Source organism: Lissotriton helveticus, chromosome 11 (genome assembly GCF_964261635.1).
Source record: "Lissotriton helveticus chromosome 11, aLisHel1.1, whole genome shotgun sequence".
In the NCBI taxonomy this organism is placed as follows: Eukaryota; Metazoa; Chordata; class Amphibia; order Caudata; family Salamandridae; genus Lissotriton; species Lissotriton helveticus.
The window spans coordinates 629,316,818-629,329,067 of record NC_136072.1 but is presented as its reverse complement, the minus strand read 5'-3'; the positions used below and the strand labels follow the sequence as shown (position 1 = coordinate 629,329,067).

The window sequence follows — 12,250 nt, the reverse complement described above, 5'->3', positions numbered from 1 at the left end:
GGTAAACAAAATTGTGGTTCCTTGTTGTCCTATTGTCCCGAACCCAGCAGTAATCCTGTATCAGATTCCCTGGGATGCTGAGTGGTTCACTGTGATAGACCTATGTCATGCATTCTTTTCGATCCCATTGCATCCAGATAGCAAGTTTCTTTTCTCATTTGCTTTCGACAGTCACGTGTATGTTTGGAATAGGATCCCCCAAGGGTACACCGAAAGTCCCTCTATCTTTAATCAGATCCTGAAAAAGTGCCTTGAATCCTTAGTCTTACCTGGAAAGTCTGTGTTGGTGCAATATATAGATGACCTTTTGGTGGCATCTAAAAGTCATAGAGATTGTGTGATTTACACCATTGCCTTGCTGAATCACCTAGGTGAAAAGGGACATAAAGTGGCCCCTGAAAAATTGCAATTCTGTGCAAAGTCAGTAAAATATCTGGGGCACCAGATAGAAAAAGGCATCAAAAAAGTCACTTCAGAGAGAGTCAGAATAATTCGAAAGATGCAGTTACCCCGTACTCAGAAAGAGATCAGAATATTCCTTGGGGTTGTAGGTTACTGCAGGCAATGGATTGTGGGATTCGCAGTCCTGGCAAAGCTTTTGATAAAAATGACCAAGAAAGGAGCAAAGGACCCAGTTGAATGGGATGATGAAAGCTTAATAGCATTCACTAAGTTACGAGACTGCCTGTGTACAGCCCCTGCTTTAGGGATGCCTGACTATTCTAAGGAGTTTGCACTGTTCTGTGACACACGTGACAACTGTGCATTGTCAGTTTTAACTCAGGAGCATGGTTTGACTAGACGTCCAGTGGCATATTTCTCTGCCACTTTGGATCCAGTAGCTGCTGGATCACCCGGATGTCTGAAAGCAGTAGCTGCAACCTGCACGAGTTTAGAACAGAGTGAATCCATTGTAATGGGACATCCTGTAACTGTGTATGTTCCACATGCAGTTGTGATTTTGTTGACCCGAACGAAAACTCAGTATCTCACCCCTATTCGGCTGACTAAATACGAGAGGATTCTCGTGGGTGCTGCAAATGTAGTCATTACTAGGTGTAATATCCTGAATCCAGCCACCTTACTCCCTGACTCAATGGTTGTAGAAGACGGGGGGAGAACGAGCATGATTGGATTGACCTGACAGAATTCAGTACTAAACCACGCCCAGACATTAAAGAAACGCCTTTGCCTGTTAACGATGAAGAGCTGTATGTAGATGGCTCATGTATACGACACGAACTGGTGGGCCTAAGTGCTGCCTATGCTGTAGTCACTTTAAACAGCATTAAAGAAGCATCCTGTTTATATGGAATAAAGTCTGCACAAGTAGCCGAATTGATTGGGTTGATAAGAGCTTGCAAAATTGGGAAAAACAAAAGAATAACAGTATATACTGATAGTCAGTACTGTTATGGGGTTGTGCATGACTTTGGCCAGTTGTGGCTACAAAGGGAATTTTTGACTTCATCAGGTACACCCATTCGAAATGGGAAAGTTGTACAAGATTTACTGGAGGCCATCCAGTTACCAAAGGAATTGGCAGTGGTCAAATGTGCTGCTCATAAAAAGGGCCTTGACCATGTATCATTGGGAAATAATTTTGCTGATGAAGTGGCCAGACATTGTGCAATAAATCGCATGTCTGTAAATATTAAACTGGGAGGACCTGGAAACAACTGCCAACTTATGGTGTTTGAAGAGGTGCCTACATGGGATGAGGTGAGAGATTGGCAGCATGCTGTGCCATCGGAAGAGAAAGAGAAGTGGAGGAAACTTCGACCCAGAAGTGAGGATGGTGTCATTGTGGGCCCAAATGGTATGCCTGTGTTGCCTAGGCATCTGCTTGCTTCTGAGGCCAGACTGATACATGGAGATTCACACACTGGTAGGGATGCCATGGTTCTGGTTTTCCAACAAACATGGTACAATCCGAAGTTTAGAAAAGTAGCAGGATCACTCTGCCAGAGGTGCTTGACCTGTCAGCAGTTCAACGCTGGTAAAAGGACAGTAGTTGAACTAGAAAAAATTGGAAAATCAGGGGGTCCCTTTGTGAGGATACAAATTGACTTCATCACCATGCCTCATTGTGAGGGAAAAAGATATGTCCTTGTCATTGTCTGCCTGTTTTCAAAATGGGTGGAAGCCTACCCTACCAAACAGAGTGACGCCATAACAGTAGCCAAATTGTTACTACGAGAATTGATACCTAGGTTCGGTGTTCCAGTCACTATTGAATCAGATAGAGGAAAACATTTTCAGAATGAAGTAATCGATCAGCTCTGTAAAGCATTCGGAATCACACAAAAACTGCACTGTGCATATCGTCCAGAGGCTTCTGGAGTAGTAGAGCAAATAAACGGCACTATAAAATCGAGATTAGCAAAAATGTGTGATTCTACTGGCATGAACTGGATAAATGCCTTGCCTCTTGTTCTAATGGGACTCAGAAGTATTCCAGACCGAAAAACAGGCCTGAGTCCTCATGAAATCCTGATGGGAAGAGTGATGAGACAAGCATGGGTACCAGGATACAAACTGTTAAACATTTCTGATGATTTGGTACTTGAGTACTGCAAGCAACTGGGTGACCAAGTGCGTTCTATCTCTCGCCAGATTGGAGAAGACGCCGTCGCCAATCCAACGACTCCAGTCCACAAATTGGTCCCTGGCGATTGGGTCAGAATAAAGAAACATACTCGTTCGAGTTGCCTTACACCGAGGTGGGGAGAAAAACGCCAAATAATACTGGTGACCACGACAGCGGTGAAGTGTGCAGGCGTGCCCAAGTGGATCCATGCCAGCCATACACAGAAGGTGATTCCAGACGAAAAAAAAGGCGCTGAAGGTTGTCCAGCTGAGGGGTCTGCAGACGTTGGTCCTGAAGTAGCTGATGACGTACAACCGAGCACCAGCCAAGATGATTGGATACCCTTAATCGACCTGACCGAAGACCCAATCAGAACAAGAGAGCGAACCCAAGAAGATAGAGAGTGGAATAGAGAGGAAGAGATAGGCACAGGCGAAGACCCTCAGATCATTGAGATTCACGTCAAATCTGAGGAAGAAGAGGAAGGTCAGACAGGGACAGAACAGGTGATTGATACACCTCCACAAACTCCTGAAATTGAAAAGGGACAGACTAGAACTAGTACAAAAGTTCGAGCAGAAGAAAATCAAGAGATCGAAGTGCTTGAACAGGATCAGATAGAAATAGAAGAACGTGTTCAGGACTCAGAAATAGAGACATTCGAAAGCCAAAACAAAAATTTCCCTGAACCAGGCCAGCTTAGTAACCAGGCAGAAGAAATAGATACAAGACCTGGAACTAGTCAGACAGGAAGGGAAGAGACAGAGACAGAAGTGCCACAAACAAACGAAAATAAAAGAGTATTAGAAGAAAGCCAAATCACAGTGCCAGCTAAAAGACTCAAGAAGAAGAAAAATATTGAACCAGGATATATTAAGAAACTGAGACTGAGAATAAAAACAGTAGAAGAAAAACTTGCAGAAAGAAGGAAAAGTCCCCGTATTACCAATCAAGCTGGAGAAAGCTCCAAAAGACGGAGTGACCGAATAAAAAGACTGAACGAAAAATATCAAGATCCTGAATGGACATATCTAGTGTTAGAAGAATTAGAAGATCTTGATATTACTGACGAAAGTGACGAAGAACAGACAGCTGATTATTCTGCAGAGGAAGACGAACCAACCTGAAGTTGTGCAGGGTAAGCTACCTGTGCAGAGTTACAAAGAGGGGTTGAGAAATCTTCTTCTGAACGAAAATGTCTGATTCAAACGTGAATGGAAGGCCTAGACGCAGTTGTTGCAAAACATGCTGCAGAGTATGTATATGTAGCATAGTTATAGTGATAATAATTTGGATAGGACTAACAGTTTTCATTCCTTATATGGTGAGCAAAAATACTAATATTGACCCTACTCAGACTGTGACCACTGACACTGAAGAACTGACAACACGAAGTGTAGAAAGACGTGAAAAAGCACTCAGACAAACCAAACGAGACTTAGAAGCATCAGATGAGGAAGGACTACATTATCATGGAGTTAAAAACCAGACACAGTTGAATGTTTTCGCTAATCTTTTAGTGCACTATGTAGAAACTATGGAAATAGAAGACTGCTATGTCTGCATGAAGCTACCTACGTCTGTAGCTGAAGGCGTGACTTACCATCACCTACCCTTGACCTATGAAATTTCCTGTAGTATTTTAGCAAGCTTATTTTACAAAAGAGGACCATTACAGTACTACTATTCTAACTCAGACGTGATATTTTCTGAACTTCCCATACGTGGAAACTTGAATCCTGTACATACTAAAAGTGACGTTACACGTTATATGGGAGAATACTTTCTGACTATAGGTACCATAGACTTAAATGAAGCACACAGAGAAAACTTGACCTGTTCATTCCATGAACAAGAGAAAATGTTTTTAAACATGGCAGAGAAAAGAAGGGAGAGTTTCCAAAGAAAGGCAAATGATAAGAGACAGAAAACTCCTAAATGGGCTGAAACCATGGAAAGCACCTCAAATGGTGGGAGTGGTCCTGCTTTGTTGCTGGATTTCGAAAGGAAAGGGAAACTCTGTCTTCACCGCGAGAAGACTAGTTAATATAATAACATTTTCATTGGTTCCAGTCAATGTGAACACAATTACAAGGTAATTGGAGGTTGGGGTTTCAAAAATGGGTCAGAACCTGTGTTTCCCGGAATCTATTATATATGTGGAAACAAGGCTTATTTCAAATTGCCGGATCACTGGTATGGAAGCTGCTACTTTGGCATTGTTTTCCCGAAAATATACCATGTGAAAGAAATTGCTGGAAGCAATGAAAACACTAATGGCTTAGTGCGAAGTAAAAAAGAAAGCATAGGTGAAATAATGGGTAGTATTTTTAGTGCACTGATACCTGGAGTGGGAGTGGTTCTGAACACACACATAATTTGCAAATTATCCACAATAGTGGATGTGCTGTCTACTGACACAGCTCATGGATTCTTGCTGGTCAATACCGAAATGGTTGCGATCAGATCAATGGTTTTGCAGAACAGACTTGCGCTGGACACCTTATTAGCAAAAGAGGGCGGAGTCTGCCGGATGCTGAAGGTGCAACATTGTTGCACTTACATACCGGACAAAAGTGTACAGATCAAAAGATATGTGAAAAACATTACTAATTTGGAAAAGGAACTCAAATCACTGGAGGTTGACAGTGCCTGGAAGAGACTTGTCGATGGTCTCTCCAATGTAGGTCATTGGTTTGCTAATTTAGGTAGAAGTTTATTGTTCAAGGTACTGATGCCAATTGGAGTGATAGGTTTCATAATCTTTCTCATATTTGTCTGTTGCAAATGTCGCAAACACACAAAGAAATACACTGTGAATAAGAGAGGTGTGAAACAGAGTGTGGATGAACTTGAATTAGAAGACTTGAATAATCAGATTTACAAAAGGGTGAAAAATTCTCACCCTAATAAAGATGTGAAAGAGAAATTGAATAGGATGTTGAAAGAAATTGAACTGCACAAAGTGTGAGAAAAGTTGCCATCTGGTTCCATTAACTTGTGATGATAGTAAATATCATCAAAGAGGGGATTGATGAAGCAAGATTTCGCACATTACGCGACTTGCTGAAATCAAGAACCTCGATTCATTTATAACTCTGTAATCCAAAATTGTATGTCTTACTAATTTCTTTTATTTTTGGATATACATGTATCTTAGGGATGCTTGCTTATGTGTTTTACTAATACGAATAATCCTTGTGTTAAAATGGCCGTCGCTTGGGAATTTACTACTGCGCATGCCTTAGTCACACTCACGTGACGTGACGTAGTCGCAGTTGTGGTGGGAAAATGTGCGCATGCGTATTTGCCGCTAATATGGCTGTCTGAAATACTCACATGGTGAAGCTTGCGCAGATGCTCTCGTGTTATTGTGTGTTGCACTAATCTACAATCGCATAGTATATTTTTACAGTGAGAAACCTAAAGTACAAAATCATGATATGTAGTAAATTCAATTATTTCTATGTTTAATTTGTTTTCGCGTACTTTTCATGTACCGCGATAACTGGGGGGTCTGAATGAGACGAGAACCATTTTGAAGGTCCCTTCTGCGCATGTCATGCAGCCAGGGAGAAGTTAGCCTTGAACAGTGGAACTCAGCCAGCTGGCAGCCACAGTCAAGATGCTCTTGTGAACGCCACCTCTGACCCAGGAGGATGGAGCAGAAATGTTCTTTACTTGATACATTTGTAATTCTCTATTGTATTCTGTGAAACTTTCCGTGAGAACCCCAAACCTGCTAGGCGGTTCCCTAAAATGATAATTTAGGCTTGCAGAAGTTTGTTCTGATTGGTGTCATAACCTATCCTACGTGGGGACCAATCGAAATTGGGGATTCTGACACTTTGCAACATTGGGGGGGAGGTACACTGACCCGAAAACAGTATATCTAGCCTAGGTTCAGCTAGAGAAATTGTCCGACTTGTCTGAATAGCTGACCTGTCACTGACCCAACGCACTCAATAGGTGACTGAATACAGAGCGCTGGGGAGCACTCTGTCCGAATTTGACCTTAGACTTTAAAGGTTTTACTAAACCTTAAGTGCTGGCGGAGCACTTTGCTGGGTAGTTCGTTAACCCAATCGGGGTTCTGACTGATAGCTGCAGAGAGGGTGGAGCGCAGGCGTTGCTTCCAAACTGCGGGTGCTGGTCGTGTCCTGGTGGTCCTGTCCTGATCCTAATCTGGTATTCCTGTCCTGTCCTGGGGTGTCCAATCTGCACCTGCTGTCCCATAGATGACTGTCTTTCCTTGGGGTATTTCCTGTCCTTGACTGATCCGTGGCCAGGGTTGGTCTGCACACCTTTCTAGGTAAATATAGTGCGAAAACTCTTCACTGCATCTTCTATTTTTTCTGACTTTGCTTAAATAAAGAAATTTCTTTGCATATGTAAATTTTCCATGTTTTCCGCAACCTATTATAAAGTCATACAGTATATTTCCTTAGCATGTTCCTATGTTTCCCTACCTTTTTTTGAACACATTTTCTCTCCATACTGTTTTTGAAACATAACTGTGGTATATAAATTTCTCCTGAAATCTGATTTTGTGTAAGATACTAGAACTATAGCGTGTTCCACTTTTCCCCCTCCTATAGATGTATAGGATTTCCAATCTTTTACTCTTGAAGTATTTCCCAAACAGTAAACTCTAGTTCATGATCCAATCCCGAAATCTATTTAGCATATCACATTTGGTATTAATTTCTTGTAGACTCATAAATGGTTGCCCTGACACTGTTCCTCTATGGCTATGTTCTTTTTGTTATCTTGATTATTGATTGCCTTTTGACTGTAAACTTGCTAATTTCCGAATCTGATTTCTAGATAAACTTTTAAAACTTCCCAGTTGTCTGTGATCATTTAATGTGGAATAGAAATAAGTTGGGTTTTGTATTTTGCCTGCCTTTCTTTTACAGCTAGCTCCCTGATCCATTGTGGATCTTAGGTACCTGCAACGGTGGATTGGTAAGTCAGGTACAATAGAAATAAATAGATAGGAACCTGGGTTACTGGTAGAAGAATCGGTAGGTCATCTGATTAATGTATAGGTTGAACTGAAATTTATGGGCCCGAAAACTATATGGTGATATTATTGGTTGGGTGACCTACGATCTCTATCAGTATTATTACTAGTGCCCATGGTGGTCATTTAGGGTCCACACTCACTAGGAGACGAATCCGAGAATGTTTCTTGTGGCCCTCTATGGACAGTGAAATCAATTAAATAGTTGATATGTGCCTTATTTGCTGGTCGCTGACAAAGGATTGAAAGTAGTCACCCCGCCGCTTCTTCCCATTGAATGCCCTTCTGGACCCTGGTCCAAAGTGGGATTGGACATCATGGGGCCTCTTGAAATATTACCTGGTGGGTGGCACTTTATCTTGGTTCTTATTGATTATGCCTCGAAGTGGCCTGAGGTAAAACTTGTCAAGGAGGTCTCCACTAGTAACATCATTTCTTTTCTCAAGGATGTTTTCATGCGGCAGGGGTTTCCAGAGGCCATGGTGACAGATAATGGTACACAATTTACCAGTGCCAATTTTCAGAATGTTCTACAGTCATGCAGCATCAAACATGTAAGGAGTTCTCTTTACCACCCCCAATCGAATGGGCTTGTTGAGCGTATGAATAGGGTTGTGGGGGACTGCATTAGGTGGGCAAAATCAGGAAAATGTGACATTCTCAATTTCCTAGAAAGCATTCTATGGTTCTACAGGACCACTCCCCACTCTGCAACAAAAGTTTCTCCTTTTGAGCTTCTAAGAGGAAGGAAGGAGAACACTAAATTCAATCCTGCCTGGATGAACAGGTGGATTAAAGCTGTGCCTGATATTGATTATCTTATGGAATTGGCAAGAGAAAATGTTTCCTGTTCTCAACACAATCAAAAGTCATGGTTTGACAAAAAAAGAAGTGTAAAAATGGTTCCTGTTGGGGTAGGAGACATGGTACGCATTAAGTCTCCTTTTCATGTACAGAAGGGTGAGGGCAAGTTTGGTCCACCCATTTCTGTCACCAGGGTGGGAAGGAATGCTGTTCAAGTTGAAGGGGAAAGTGGTGGAATGTGTGTAAAGTTGTAAAAGTTAAGAATGTCGTTCCAAGTACATCATCGTTATCTCCTGGTCTGGTGGTTACTGGATCCTCTGAGGTTTCTCTGAGGAGAAGCGCAAGATCAAGAGTTGTTCATAAAAGGTACAAGGTGTGAAATGTTTCCTGCCATGTTTGCTCTTATTTTGCAGCACTTATACTGTTCATTATGTTTTTTTGTGCTTTCTTGTTTTATTCCTTTTACTTTATTGTATTTTGTTTTAGTTTGTTATGTTGAGAAAGGAGGATATGTTATATCCTTTCATCTACCTTAGTTTGTGTTACAGCCTTATGCTGGAGCTCTTTGCTCTGTGTTCTATTTCTGGTGTCATCTGGTAGAATGTTCAAGGGTTGCTTAGTTGCCTGGTCACTGGGTTATTTGTATTTGAAAAGGGTTTGGGAAGCAGTTGGAGAAGGATGTGTATCTGCCTTGCTGTCTGGTCTGCTTTGTAGCTGTTCTTCAATAAATCTTAACTGATTCCTCCTAAGTGTCACGACGTCTTCACTACAATAACACACAGGGCCTAATACTTAAAACTATAGGAAAACCTAAGCCTAACCTACCCCAACAAACAGCATGATTTGCAAGCACAAAGCAATCTTTGCATTTCAGAAAACCTGGCTTCATGCTCATACATGGAAGTATTCATTTAATATTCCTGGGGAGTGGGAATTCCTAGGCAGGAATGCTCTATAAGTTTGTGCATACTCACAAACTTGAACGTGTGTTGGTATTCACAATGCATGGTCTGACCCATTTTAACCTTTGAAATGTTTAGCGACTAATTGCTGTTATGGGAAGTCATTCTGCATTAGGTGTGCACTAGATATTCCCCTAAAAAATGGGCGAAGATGTGGAGGACGGGCTTTCTATGAACACTACTTTAATGTGGTTTTCCAGTAGGTCACACAGTCTTGGTGTAAGCGTCTTTAGCAGTATGTCATGTCTTTCAAGTACAAGGCATTCAGAATACCAGTACGTTGGGAACATCAGCGAATAGTAGACAGACTGACGAACTGCCACAGCTCTTGGTGGGATGCTGTATCTTTATTTTAAACATATAACTGATCTACTTTTAATAAATAAATCATCCTAAACCTACTTTTTTGCTTCGAATGAGTCATCTTACTCCATGTAGAAAAAGGTTGTCCACATGAAAAAGTAACAACATTCGCAAGTGTAGTTTGTATATCTATATTTTCAACATGAGAATATGGACGTCACATAGGGGGGCAACCTCTACACTGATGCCTGTTGCCCAATGTCATATATTGGATTCCTACCAACTGCAGGCAGCTCCATGGCATTCGCCTGTGAGCACATATCTATTGAGCCTTTTTCCTATAGGAATTTTTCCTATGTGTTACCTCCCTAATCATATATATTTAACCTCTCACAGGTTTCAATCCACTCCTCCTTGAATATGCTTGAGTTTCTGCGTAAGTGTTCCTTTGTGCACACAGCTACGAGTTTTTAACTGGAGGCACACATAAATTTATATATATGATGTAAGAAATGGGGGTCTTTGGTTGGCAGGTTTCTACCCTGTCCAAGTTGGGACTCTTTCTTCTAGTCAGGGTAAGGGGGATTACACTTGGCACAAGCAGTCAATCTTATCTCAGAGGCAATGTGTAAAGCATTTGCACATAACAATTAGTAATAAAGTGAAAACACTACAAACGGACAACACCAGTTTTAGAAAAATAGCCAATATTTTTCTGAGTAAAATAAGACGAAAATGATTAAAATCCAACATACAGTAATCAAAATCTTAATATTGCAGGAATAATCTTAAAATATAGTTCCTTTAAATCGATAGTTCCGTCCGGAGCTATCATGGCATCAATCCAACAGTTCAGGCCGGCCGTGGCATCGTGGGCCAGCCAAAGTGCGGGGGAGACCCGTAAACTGTACCTTGGAAATGCAGGGTGTTGTGGATGTTGCGATGAGCTCCGAAGAGGTGGCGTTGACGGCTCCGGAGGTCGGTGCAGGAGTTGGTGTGTATTGTATTGTATTGTAAAAAACCACGAAGTGCAACACAATTGATACCTGATTGGAAACTGTTGTTTGTTGTTGTTTGATATCCCTGTCCTCTTGGGTCTATGGTTGGCTCTTGTGGTTCTTACAGCCTTTGCTATTTGGGGCTCTCCTCTGGGCTGTTTATGTGTTACATTCTCCGTGCTATGTGTCTCCCAGCCCTGTGAGGTTTCCCCCATATTTCAGTCTTTGCTAGTTCCAGCTTTGAAGAAACACTGGGACAGGGAAATGAAACCTTCATATTAACCACAAACTGAATAACATCAGATTCTTACCACACTCCAGCACTCTTCTCCGTTCCTCACTGAGGACACAGGCAACCGCAGAATCACGTTACATCCCATGTCAAGGGCCTCTTTTGTTCCACATTGAATGCACTCCGTGAGGCTGACCATTGTTGACCCGTATAGCTGGATGGGGGATACAAAAATGTAAAAGGTGGAACTTTTTCTTGACTTAGTACATTTCACATACACCTTCAACTGCATTCTCCCCACCTCCCTTCCCGATCATCAGCATACATCTAAAAGATGCTGGTACAAATTACCTCAGGTAGAAACCCGTTTACCTTCTTTTCTAATTATGTTCCTTAATAATTACTCAAACTACCTCTCTCCTTATACTGAACATTATCCATGCTTGCTTGTTTGCATTGAGTGACAGCAGTTAAAGCAAGCATTGGCATAGCCAATAGGTCTCGCTTTTTGGACCGTATAAGTATTTAGTTATGCAGCAGAATATCCTTGGTGCAACAACACCAACTGTTGCATGGCTAAACACTTATAAGGTCCCAAATGCGAGACCTGTTGGCTATGCCAATGCTTTTTATTTTTGGCACAGGATGTTATGTGAATTGCCCAGAATCTCAGGATGTTTTACGACACCGAGACTCGGACCTGGTTCCATCATCAGCAGCTCTGGCTATTACACCACATCCAATAAGAAAATAAAGTATAGCGGCTCTACCTGCCACAGCCCCGTCACAGCAATGAGGGAAGGCAAGCATTTGCAATGCAACAGGTCTCGCATTGACGCGAGACCAATTGCATTGCAAACGGTAGTCATCACAGACAACGGGAGAAAGGGCGGGGGAGGCACGGACAATGGGTGGGGACGAGAAGACACGTAAAACGAGAGTGCAGGCGGGGGAGGAGGGAAGAAGGCACGGACAACGGGGAGGGGGGAGGTAGAGAAGGCAGTAGGAGAACCTCATTAAAGAAAATAGTGCTCACAGTCTAAATAACATGTACAGTGTAGCACTCCAAGTAAATGGGCCAGTCGCCATGGGAGGTGACAAATAAGGAGGAGGTTGTACTAAGGAGGGATTAACAAGCCTACTGATGAATCAGAAGCCAGCATTTAGGACAGACAATGACATAAGCCAATGGCAAACATGGGCGGAGGGTGGGCTTGACTTCTATTCGCTACTCGTCTACAATAAGTCTCGGAGCATGGGCTTGGCTTCTATTCCCTACTCGTCTACAACAAGTCTCGTAGAGCAGCACGTGCTGGCTCAGACTCGACCTAAAAA

General features: G+C 42.2%; 1 protein-coding gene across 1 annotated transcript in view; it reads right to left on the bottom strand.

Annotated features, from left to right (window-relative positions):
* LOC144790862 (uncharacterized) overlaps nucleotides 1-12,250 on the bottom strand; it is a 580,240-nt gene that overhangs the window by 308,966 nt on the left and 259,024 nt on the right. Inside the window, exon 5 of the mRNA XM_078665522.1 lies at nucleotides 10,995-11,129. Within this exon, the coding sequence (XP_078521648.1) occupies nucleotides 10,995-11,129 (135 nt within the window). The remainder of the gene's footprint in view (nucleotides 1-10,994; nucleotides 11,130-12,250) is intronic.